The sequence below is a fragment of the Entelurus aequoreus genome, linkage group LG09 (assembly GCF_033978785.1).
Source record: "Entelurus aequoreus isolate RoL-2023_Sb linkage group LG09, RoL_Eaeq_v1.1, whole genome shotgun sequence".
NCBI classification, from domain to species: Eukaryota; Metazoa; Chordata; class Actinopteri; order Syngnathiformes; family Syngnathidae; genus Entelurus; species Entelurus aequoreus.
The window spans coordinates 56,749,957-56,763,139 of record NC_084739.1 but is presented as its reverse complement, the minus strand read 5'-3'; the positions used below and the strand labels follow the sequence as shown (position 1 = coordinate 56,763,139).

The window sequence follows — 13,183 nt, the reverse complement described above, 5'->3', positions numbered from 1 at the left end:
TGCATCTTGTCACCCACGTTTACATACGTTCATAAAAAAAAATACAAAAATTGATGGGGTTGGGTTTTCTTTTTATTTGCACAATTATACATCTAATAATTATACCTAAATCCTGTATTTTAGGAGAGCTGAAGGTTCCATGTCTGGCAAGACTGGTGATTTTTTTACATGACCTAGTTTTGTTCTTTACTGCTCTCTAGTAGTAACCATATCTGAGGTATTGTGTAGAAAGAAATATGTGGAAATAATTACAAAATTACACTTATTTCACCAACGGTGTTACAAAAGAGGTCAGTTCAACTAATACTATATGCTGGACATAGAAAACACTCAAACATTTTATTTATTGAATTAAAAATATTAAAATTCAAGGATTTTGTGCATTTGCAAACAGCAAAACTTATGTACAAAGCAAACTATAACCTGCTACCCATGTACAACATTTCTTCTCAAGAAAAGAGGAGAAATATAACCTGAGAGAAAAATCTAATTTAAAACTTTTGTATGCACGTACAACATTTAAGACCTTTAGTATATCAGTATGTGGAATTAAATTATATAATAGATTAAGCAAAGAAGTTCAACAAAGTACTAATATGATCCAGTTTAAGAAACTGTTGAAATGCAGAGTGTTCACAAAGGACAAAGAAGAATCATTGTAAATATCTTCAACCTTATTAAAAATGAGACAATTTTAGTCATCTTATTTATTCATGAGAAAACTTTATTTATTTATTTATTTGTATGTGTTTTATATGGAGAAACAAAATGTGTTACACATTGCAATATAATTTAGAAGGTTCTGCTTCTTCCTACTCCTTTTCAAACATGTTGTAATGAGAGACAGGAAATATGTATCATATTGTAACTATGCATGTTCAGAATTATTCTTTCGTGTTCTGTATCATATTATGAATAACATTTATTTTTTTCAAGAATTAGTTTGGAGCATTCTACCCAAACTTAGAATAATGAAAAGAAGAATCGTAGGATTGTTGTTCATGTGTTGTTAATAAATGATAAATGATAAATGGGTTATACTTGTATAGCGCTTTTCTACCTTCAAGGTACTCAAAGCGCTTTGACAGTATTTCCACATTCACCCATTCACACACACATTCACACACTGATGGCGGGAGCTGCCATGCAAGGCGCTAACCAGCAGCCATCAGGAGCAAGGGTGAAGTGTCTTGCCCAAGGACACAACGGACGTGACTAGGATGGAAGAAGGTGGGGATTGCACCCCAGTAACCAGCAACCCTCCGATTGCTGGCACGGCCACTCTACCAACTTCGCCACGCCGCCCCTCATAATAGGCATGTTTTGTTCACATTTTTAATGTGTTATTCACGTGTTGTCAATGTGTGTGTTTGCAGGTTATCCACAAACATTTTTTCCTAAAGAGAACAGAGATCATGTCGCAGTGTGAAGAATGGATCGCTGACATTCAGCAGTACAGCAGTGACAAGCGAGTAGGCCGCACCATGTCTCATCATGCTGCAGCACTAAAGGTACCAACTAAACACTTTTGTCAACCACTATATTGCAATTGCTCCTCCACATTTACATTGCATTACTTTCATGGGATATGGCCTACAAATAAAGTATTTAATTTTTTTTTTTACCAAAAAAATATACTGTTATGCTACTGTTTTCCCCAACTTTTTTAATGAAACCAAGATTACCAATGACAGATTATTCAAAACAAGTTTTGTTTTTATTCAACCAAAAACTAGTAGTTTGAAAGAAGATAAACAATATCACAGCGTACAGGATACATATTGTGAAAAGTAGAGATGTCCGGTAATGGGTTTTTTGCCGATATTCCGATATTGTCCAACTATTAATTACCGATTCCGATATCAACCGATACCTATATATACAGTCGTGGAATTAACACATTATTAAGACTAATTTTGTTGTGATGCCCCGCTGGATGCATTAAACAATGTAACAAGGTTTTCCAAAATAAATCAACTCAAGTTATGGAAAAAAATGCCAACATGGCACTGCCATATTTATTATTGAAGTCACAAAGTGCATTATTTTTTTTTAACATGCCTCAAAACAGCAGCTTGGAATTTGGGACATGCTCTCCCTGAGAGAGCATGAGGAGGTTTAGGTGGGCGGGGTTGGGGGGGGCGGGCTTGAGGTGGGGGGTGTATATTGTAGCGTCCCGGAAGAGTTAGTGCTGCAAGGGGTTCTGGGTACTTGTTCTGTTGTGTTTATGTTGTGTTACGGTGCGGACGTTCTCCCTAAATGTGTTTGTCATTCTTGTTTGGTGTGGGTTCACAGTGTGGCGCATATTTGTAACAGTGTTAAAGTTGTTTATACGGCCACCCTCAGTGTGACCTGTATGGCTGTTGACCAAGTATGCCTTGCATTGACTTGTGTGTGTGAAAAGCCGTAGATATTATGTGATTGGGCCGGCACGCAAAGGCAGTGCCTTTAAGGCATGCCCCCAATATTGTTGTCTGGGTGGAAATCGGGAGAAATTCGGGAGAATGGTTGCCCCGGGAGATTTTCGGGAGGGGCGCTGAAATTCGGGAGTCTCCCGGTAAAATTGGGAGGGTTGGCAAGTATGACTGGGAGACGCAACTGCTCTATACTTCTCCCTACGTCCGTGTACCACTCCGTACAGCGGCGTTTTAAAAAGTCATAAATTGTACTTTTTGAAACCGATACCGATAATTTCCGATATTACATTTTAAAGCATTTATCGGCCGATGATATCAGCAGTCCGATATTATCGGACATGTCTAGGGAAAAGGATTGCTTATTCAAGTAATTAGATTTACAAACTAATATACTGTATGACAATAGGCCCTTTTCACTAAAAGTTCAGGTTCCTGGAACCTCCAGGTACTGGAACTATAGGTTCCTGTAGAAGTGTGTGGTTTGTGTTTCTACTGCATGTCACAGTTCAGGGTAGGGCTGGCCGATATGGACCAAAACCAATATCATGGTATTTTTAGGCCGAATGGCGATATACGGTATAGTCCGGTATCTTAAAATGTGCAAAGTGTTAAGTGTTTTATGGCTAAATAACCAGTGTTGAGAGTACTCTAGTATATTTTTATTGAAAGTAATAACGTATTGTGTTTATTCTTGTAATTACTTAAAAGTTACTATGTCAAAGCAGTTTTCGTTAATTTTGTTCATTAAAGGTGCCATATGTAATAATGTGGCCAGAAATGGTACTGCAATCACGATCAAAATTCTGTAGTGCCCTCCAACTCTCCATTACTGAGGTTGCCAGATACGCAGCCGAATCCGAATCCTACTGCACGGAACTTCAAATGGCAATCGACGAGGTTTCTCTTGTTTATGCTTCTTGCAAGATGGTATTACTAAGTAATTATGCCACGTTTTACTAATGTTGATTAGCCAAATGTATTTGTAAAGTTACGCAGCAATATTTTAGTCGGGAGTCGGGACAGATTGTTGGTATTACCCTGCTAAAATGTCTAGTTTGACTGCACGGACCACCATCAAAATAATTATATATAATACCCCGAAAGGGACAAACGGTAGAAAATGGATGGATGGAATATACTATATATTATATATCGCATAGGCCTACTTTGATGGCAAGCCAAGGCCAACAGTATAATTGCCGCCACATTTCGTTCAGCGTATCTGCATCCAACCTGACGCACTGCATTCTCTTCCATTTACGCACATCAAAAGAGCAATATACACAAATACAAATAGACGTAGTAGACATTGGGTAAAAGGGTAAAAGAAACTAGATTTTTGGGTCTAATAATAGATAATACAATTACCTGGAAATCTCATATAAAAAATATGCAACATAAGGTGGCAAGAAACATTTTAATAATGAACAAAGCAAAATATGTTTTGGACCAAAAATCACTCCATATTCTCTACTGCTCGCTAGTGTTACCATATCTGAGTTATTGTGCAGAAATATGGGGAAATAATTACAAATGTGCACTTCCATTACTAACCGTGTTACACAAAGGATCAGTTAGACCAGGGGTGGGCAATTAATTTTCACCGGGGGCCGCATAAGCAACCCGAGCACTGCTGGAGGGCCACACGACAATATTTCAATTAAATTTTGCTCAATATTATTTTTGATATACCGTAAGATATATAATAATGATGATAATAATAATAATAATTTAATTTAACCTAACTTAACTTTATACAAAAGCAGATTGCTTTTGATGGTCACTTTATCCTGCATTATCCAACATTTTTCCCCATCGGATTTGGACAACCACCTGTTGTTAAAACTAGTTTTTAATCATATTTATTTTATATTGGTTTTTATATTGGTTTTATATGTAATTGTTTTTTCTTTTTATTCAGTCATTGGTGGAGCTAAGGATAATATTTGAATATTGTTTTTAATATTGTTGTGCAGCACTTTGGAAACATTTTGTTGTTTAAATGTGCTATATAAATAAAGTGGATTGGATTGTCACACCTGCCAGCTTGTCCCAACACGCATTTACTTCTGTGAACAAGTCATTACCTGTGGTTGTCTCTTTAATTGACTGCATCAGAGCTCTCATCCAAAGTTAGCGAAAAACAGTCCATGTCTCCGGGCATTATCAGCGCAACAAAGTCCAATAAGCACTCCTTAATAAACTCTCCGTCAGAAAACACCTTACTTTTTCTGGCGCTTTTGTGAGAAATGACGAAACTTGTCCTGACGGCTGCATCTCTGGGGGTGTGAAATATGGCACAAAGTCCTTGTTGGGTTTGCAGTTTTACCATCAACGCATCAGCCTCCCTTGCGCGCGCTTCATCAGACACATTCCGGTATTTTCCCTCGTGTTTCTTCGTGTAGTGGCGATTAAAATGATATTTAAACACAGCAACCTGTGTACCACACATTAAGCACACGGCTTTACCATTAATTTATGTAAAGAAATACTTAGCAGTCCATGTCTTGTTGGAAACACGCCATTCCTCATCAACTTTTCTTTTTTTAGCGTCTCATCACTTGTCTCTATGCACCTTCACTCACAGGTTCCCCCCGGACATACGGCATAAATAACACATTTCAAAATAAAAGCAGCACAGTTGTATTGCGCGCACGACATAGATGTTTTTTAAACTTTATTTTGTAATTTGTAATTGCGCCGTTCAATTCACTCACAATCGCACACGCGCATACGTCCACACGGAAGTAATACAAATAACACTTTTCAAAACAAAAGCAGCACCGTTGTATTGCACACTCGACATAGATACTTTTTTAAATGTATTTTGTAATTTATGATTGGCCTCACGCGGGCCGGACAGGGATGCGCAAAGGGCCGGATGCAATGCCCAGGTCTGAGTTAGACTGATACATAAGGTTGGCTATAGAGAACATAAAAACATTTTATTTATTGAATCAAAAATAGTGAAATTCAACGATTTGGTAAAATTGCAAACAGCTAAAATGATGTACAAAACAAACTATAACCTGCTACCCCAAGAATGTACAACAATTCCTCTGAACTAAAGAGGAGAAATATAACCTTAGAGGAAAAACTAACTTAAAACATTTGTATGCACGTACACTTAACACTTAAGACCTTCAGTATATCAGTATGTGGAATTAAACTATGAAATTAATTAAGCAAAGAAATTAAACAATGTACTGAATTAATCCAGTTTAAGAGGTTGTTCAAATTAATAGTGCTTACAATGTACAAGGAAGAATTATTATGAGAAATACCTTCAACCTTATTGAAAACAGGATATTCTTCATCTCAGTATGTTTATCATGACTGACTTAATTATATATTGCAAGAACTGCTGTAATAATCATTCACTGATGCAATTGTGTTACAAAAAGAAGACAGTAAATGAACATATGTACTGTAGTTGTAAACACTCGGAAGTGGAAAAGGGATCGGATTAAATAAGCTTTGCTTCTTCCTACTCCTTTTCGGACATGATGTAAAGAGAAACTGTATGAAATGATGTGTGATGTATTATACTGTAAGTGTGTTCATGTTCGAAATAAACTAAACTCAATCCAGCAATCACCATCTTTCAGTGCAGAGTGCGATTCTATGAGCCAACCCACGTTAAGCATAAATCATATAGCCTACTACCATGTCAATACACAAAGTAGAAAATCATTACATGTAATGCATTATATTGTGCCAAGCAAATACCTCCTCATATGTGCCTGAAACACATACAGTACCAGAAACCGCAATTAACCATGCTAATATTGGAACCCATTTCCTCACACTACCCAAGACTACGGTGGAATAAAAACACTGCAAGATAGTTCCACTGGTCAGCCTTCTTCAGCACAAAGATGCTGCACAAAAGTTCTTGCAAGTCCAAAGCTCTTTTTGTTCTTTTTTCTCTACGTTGTCAAGTTTGTTGTAATAGAAATACACAAGAAATAGGAAATAAGCAAGTTATCTCGCATATTTTAAAGGCGGTCGTGTGTTTGAAAAATAAGTTTTAAGAACGCCCCCAAATGTGTTCAACCAATCAGCGTTCGACAGCACAGCCTGCCCCCAAAAAGGTTACTAGAATCTTCCAAAAGTCCCACCTACAGGCATGTGAAATATCCGTGTTTTTAAACATTGTTTTTCGTTAAAATGTCACTCCCTCGCTTTTTTTAATGAAAAGAAAATATTATTTGTAAAAAAAATAAATACAAATAAAAAATCAAGTACAATTTCTTTCAACTTCACAATTGCATATCAATTTGTGTTGTTTTTTACATAAATGTCCAATAAATTATATTTATGTTTGTAATGTGACAAAATATGGAAGGATTAAAAGGGTACATTTTTTGGTAAGCCACTTTATATATGTAAAGTATTATATTTATATATAATACTTTACATATATAAAGTGGCTTACCAAAAATATTAAGTCAAATATTATGTTAATATATGTCAAATATTAAATCTATATATGTGAAATATTATATTTATATGTCAAATATGATAGTTATATATGTCAAATAGTATATTTATATCAAATATTATAATTATATATGTGAAATATTATAATTATATATGTCAAATCTTATATTTATATATGTCAAATATAAGTATATATGTCAAATATTATAATTATATATATCAAATATTATATTTATATACGTCAAATATAATATTTATATAGGTCAAATATAATTTTATTTATATATGTCAAATATGTTCATATATGTCAAATATTATATTTACATATGTCAAATATAATATTTATATATGTCAATTATAATTATATTTATATATGTCAAATATTAAATTGATATGTCAAATATTATATTTATATATATATCAAATATGATAGTTATATATGTCTAATAGTATATTTATATATGTCAAATATTATAATTATATACTGTATGTCAAATATAATTGTCAAATATATTTATATATGTCAAATATTATAATTATATATATCAAATATATTTATATATGTCAAATATTATAATTATATATGTCAAATATTATATTTATATACGTCAAATATAATATTTATATATGTTAAATATAATTATAATATTTATATAGGTCAAATATGTTTATATATGTCAAATATTATATTTATATATGTCAAATATTACATTAATATGTCAAATATTACATTTATTTATATCAAATATTATAATTTATATATGTCAAATATTATATTTATATATGTGAAATATTATATTTATATACATCAAATATATTTATCTGTTTTAAATATATGTATACATGTCAAATATTATAATATTTATATATGTCAAATATTACATTTATATATGTCAAATATTATATTTATATATGTCAAATATATTTATATATGTCAAATATTATTATATTTATATATAACAAATATATTTATCTATTTCAAATATATTTATTTATGTCAAATATAGTATTTATATATGTCAAATATTTCTTAATTTCTTGATTATAGTTTACAAATTCAGTAGCTCATAAAATGTGAAAATATGTGAAAGTTAAATTTGATCAACTATTTATTCACAATAATTCCAAAATCACCTCTAAAAAAACGTAAGTTTTTGTGTTGATTATTGGGACACAAAAAGTTTAATTGAATTAATTATGAATTACCTCATTGAATAATCGTACAAAAAATAGTTGAAATAACTTAAAAGTGTCATGAGTAAGAAAATATTTAAAATTCCACTGTGACAATATCATTTGTTATATGTATATTCATTTTTATTTGATTTTATTGTGAAATTTGTATTATCAAATTGTCTGATCTGAGCATTGTTTTGCCTGCGTGTGTTGAACGTGTGTGTTTTTGCTGCAGCGACACACGGCTCAGCTGAGGGAGGAACTACTGAAGCTGCCTTGCCCAGAGGGCCTGGAAGCAGACGGCGACGAGTTGTCGGAGAAGAGCGCCGCTCTCGTCCTCAAAGACACGCCCAGCCAGGATTTGGAGAAGCCGAGTGGCAGTCAGGACGACCTCGGCACCGAAGGCCCGCTATGAGTCCTCGGTCCTCCTCCTCATCCTCTCACTATAGACTGGAGGCTGCCAGCACAAAGCGGCAGTTTGTCAATATTTGTATGTAAAAATAGTCAAATAGCAGAAAGCCACGAGCGGAACGATGCTATGCCCTTAAGACTTTTATTTACCTTTAACAAGCTTGTAAACATTTTGTGCTTTTCTTGATGACGTAACCACTGATTGATATCTTATTCAACGTCTTTATGTCTACAGAAAATGAATAAGGGAAGCCTTTAGAATGTTTACCAAATTTTATTTGATTTTTTTTTTTTGTCCCTTTCTTTATGACTGTTAGCGCGACAGTGTTTCAACTCATTGCAAGTGAAAAATAAGGAAATCAAATTAGCGCCTTCCAGAATCGACCACAAGAAAACAACCAATCACCTTCTGTTGCTTCATTCGATATCTCCGAGATCATATCCACGTCGTCATCGTCTCCTACGCTCTGGGGTGATGTCGGCGACTGTCCGCCCGCGGCACGCAAGGGCTGGTGCATGTTGTACGTGTGTGTGTGTGTGTGTGTGTGTGTGTCTCGTGTGCGTGTGCAACAATCCCCCAGTGAGATACAAAGCTGTGATGTGCCTTTGATTGACAACATACCACCAAATACTCCAGTACACACTTGTACCTTGACTCAATTCTTTGCTGTTTTTACAGGATGATTCTGAATTGTGCGCCGCCTGACATATGAAACTGCTTGGATCTTTTTTCTATTAAGTTGAACTTCAGTGAACAAAAAGATGCACTTTCTATTTTAATCACTCCCTTGAACAGCCGCTTACTCCTTTTGCTAGGACATTAAATGCTTGAAAATATGTGTTGCTTCTTATTTTCAGCGCTGCACTCTCCTGATGAAAACCAATAAAAAAACAAACCAGTCTTTATAAAACATTTTTATTCACTTCTAAATTCTTGCTGTGATTTTGTTAATTCCTCCAATATTAATGACTAAATGAGCAACAATAAAAAATATTAATTTGTCATAAAGTTTGCATGCTTATATAAAATATTTGATTCCCTCATTTTTATGGCAGATACACTATATTGCCAAAAGTATTTGGCCACCCATTCAAATGATCAGAATCAGGTGTCCTAATCACTTGGCCCGACCACAGGTGTATTAAATCAAGCACTTAGGCATGGAGACTGTTTCTACAAACATTTGTGAAAGAATGGGCCGCTCAGGAGCTCAGCGTTTTCCAACATGGAACTGTCATAGGATGCCACCTGTGCAACAAATCCAGTCGTGAAATTTCCTCGCTCCTAAATATTCCAACTTTCGGCTTTATTATAAGAAAATGGAAGAGTTTGGGAACAACAGCAACTCAGCCACCAAGTGGTAGGCAAAGTAAATTGACAGAGGGGTCAGCGGATGCTGAAGCGCATAGTGCAAAGACTTTCTGCACAGTCAGTTGCTACAGAGCTCCAAAACTTCATGTGACCTTCCTATTAGCCCACGTACAGTACGCAGAGAGCTTCATGGAATGGGTTTCCATGGCTGAGCAGCTGCATCTAAGCCATACATCACTAAGTCCAATGCAAAGCGCGGGATGCAGTGGTGTAAAGCACGTCGCCACTGGACTCTAAGAGCAGTGGAGACGCCTTCTCTGGAGTGATGAATCACGCTTTTCCATCTGGCAATCTGATGGTTGGAGGTTGCCAGGAGAACGGTACATTTCGGACTGCATTGTGCCGAGTGTGAAATTTGGTGGAGGAGGAATTATGGTGTGGGGTTGTTTTTCAGGAGTAGTTCCAGTAAAAGGAACTTTGAATGCTCCAGGATACCAAAACATCTTGGACAATTCCATGCTCCCAACCTTGTGGGAACAGTTTGGAGCGGGCCCCTTCCTCTTCCAACATGACTGTGCACCAGTGCACAAAGCAAGGTTCATAAAGACATGGATGACAGAGTCTGATGTGGATGAACTTGACTGCCCTGCACAGAGTCCTGACCTGAAACTGATAGAACACCTTTGGGATGAATTAGAACAGAGACTGAGAGCCAGACCTTCTCGACCAACATCAGTATGTGACCTCACCAATGCGCTTTTGGAAGAAAGGTCGGAAATTCCTATAAACACACTCCGCAACCTTGTGGACAGCCTTCCCAGAAGAGCTGAAGCTGTAATAGCTGCAAAAGGTGGACCGACATCATATTGAACCCTATGGGTTAGGAATGGGATGGCACTTCAAGTTCATATGTGAGTACTTTTGGCAATATAGTGTGTATTTGAACAAAGAGAAAGGCATACTGAAAAAGTAACATGAAATCGGGGTTAAGAATGAGTTGTCATTCGGATGAAATAAGAATTTGATTATCAATTTGCAAGAATTCTGACAGATGTGTCTGAAATGCACAAATTAGTCCAAAAAGAGGAAGGTACAAAAATACCCTGAATTACCAGAATGTGGTGTGGTCACATGACCGCGACATGGAGGTGTTTGCAGAGAAATGTTGAATATGAATCATCAATATTGAGTGTCTGATGAACAGGACGTGTATTGTAGACTCCTCCTGATGCCTTGTGGGGCGTCCTTCCAGCAGGACCATTTCTATCTTCCATTTTCTTCCGCTTATCCCTCTCGGGGTCGTAGGGGTGCTGGAGCCTATCCCAGCTGCACTCGGGGGTTCACACTGGACACGTCGCCAAAACAGATAGACAACATTCACACACTAGGGCCAATGGGGGGTGGAACAAGGGGATGGGTCAAATGCAGAGGGTAATTTCACCACACTTAGTGTGTGTGTGACTATCAGTGGTACTTTAACTTTTTAATTTGTTTAGTGATTCCAAGCTAATTAAATATATATTTTTCAAATGAATTTTTTTTTTAAAAAGTGAACAAAACAAATATCTGATCTGTAACTTTTTCCAACTAAAAAAAAACCAGTGAGATTCTCGCTATGACCAAAAGAACTTGAACTAGACAAAATGTTCCCTATGCTAACCTGCGGAAGGTCGCTACCTTTTGCGCCACTTCTGGGGCGAAGTGGTGCACCCAGGCGGCGCTGTGTGAGCATCTCAAAATTCAAATTGCCAAAAATGACCATCTCGAAACCTTCAGGATTAGCAGAGTACTTGTCAGGTTCAAACACTGATGACATCTATTAAACGACATCTATTAAACGATACAAGAAGCAAGGAATTAAACAGAGACAGAATTAAATTTGGCTCAATTTCAGGAGAAACGTCTGGGCTGTACTCTTGCACAGTCTCCAGCACGCTCTGGCGAAAGATTTTACGCCACCTCTTTTTATTTGGACTTTCCCTGTTTACATAACAGCTGTTTCTAAAGGAATGGGGGGGTATGTAAACAGCCATTGTTTTCGGTCACATTAACACAAAAGAAAAAGATGCCTCGGGCTTGGACTGGTCCTGGATCGAGCTTGGGCAAGTCTTGGATCACAATAGATAACCCCTCCCGTCTCCTCCCATCGTACACAGCGGAATTTTCCAAGCCTTTGGCTTGGTGCAACAAAGACAGCTTTCGTCTGTTCACTGGGAACCCATAGAACGGAAAGTTTTTTGATAATTTACATACAATTTTTCTGACAGTACTGGTGATTGGTATGTATTGCTACACAACACCGTCAGTTCACCAGTCCTACAGCTTCCTTGAACGCCCCTTAGCTGTGTACCATGTCAAGTAAAACCAAAACATTTTGTGTCTGTGTGAATCCTCTGATTGTATTCCCACAATATAAAACCGCGAGTGTGGCCAGTTTTGCTGTCCACACCGTATTGGGGTTAGCGCCGCCCTGGAGCTTTTTCAAAAATGTGTGAAAATGGAAAAGATGAGTAAAAATATATTGTTTGTTTTAATATGTTTTTTGTAGGAGGAGAAACATGACACAAACCTTCCTAAATGTTAGAAATCCCACTGTTTGTATTAAACACGCTTCACTGATGAGAGTATTTGGCGAGGGCCGTTTTGTCCTACTAATTGCGGCGGTCCGTGAACTCAATATTTTGTTTACATGTACAACTTTCTCCGACGCTGCCACAGTAAGACGTGTTTTATGCCACTCCTTATTTGTCTCTGTGGAAGGAGGTGTGGCCAGCGCTGCCTGCAGGAGCGGAGGTCACCGCCTCTGTCCATGGTGCTGAGGACAGAGCACCATCAGACGGGGGCGTGGCAGTGGCGGCGGTGAGACACAGCTGAACAGATGATTAGGTCTCCCAGGTGGTACGAGTTATCTAATCACCTGTTGTCTTTAACAGTGGCGGCCGGGAACAGTAGAGACGGAGGATTTGGAGTGACTGAAAAGTCACGACCTGCTGGAAAAACATTTCTTAAATTGATGAACATTAAAACTCTGTTAAAAACTGCACGCCTGGCTCCTGTGACGTGTGTAACAGTGGAACTGCTAGGAAGCGACTTCCACAGTCTCATTTTGTCCACCAAACTTTTTATGCTGAGCATGAATGCACAAAGGTGAGCTTTGTTGATGTTTTTGACTTGTTGGAGTGCTAATCAGGCATATTTGGTCAGTGTATGACTGCAAGCTAATCGATGCTAACATGCTACATTTAGGCTAGCTGTATGTACATATTGCATCATAATGCCTCTTTTGTAGGTTTATTTGAGCTCATTTAATTTCCTTTACTTATGTCCTCTGTGTATTTAATGTATATTTGCATGTCTCATGACACATTATCTGTATGTAATATTGTCTGCATTTCTGATAGTTGTTTGTGTGCCATGTTGTTCC

The 13,183-nt window shown here is 36.8% G+C and overlaps 1 protein-coding gene across 4 annotated transcripts in view; it reads left to right on the top strand.

Moving 5' to 3' along the window:
- The window catches only part of birc6 (baculoviral IAP repeat containing 6), a 210,306-nt gene extending 201,022 nt beyond the window's left edge, over positions 1-9,284 (top strand). For all 4 annotated transcript variants that reach the window (XM_062058987.1, XM_062058986.1, XM_062058988.1 and 1 more), the window contains exons 72-73: positions 1,377-1,511; positions 8,272-9,284. In XM_062058987.1, the coding sequence (XP_061914971.1) occupies positions 1,377-1,511; positions 8,272-8,451 (315 nt within the window). In that variant the 3' untranslated portion in view covers positions 8,452-9,284. The remainder of the gene's footprint in view (positions 1-1,376; positions 1,512-8,271) is intronic.
- Positions 9,285-13,183: the final 3,899 nt, after the last annotated feature.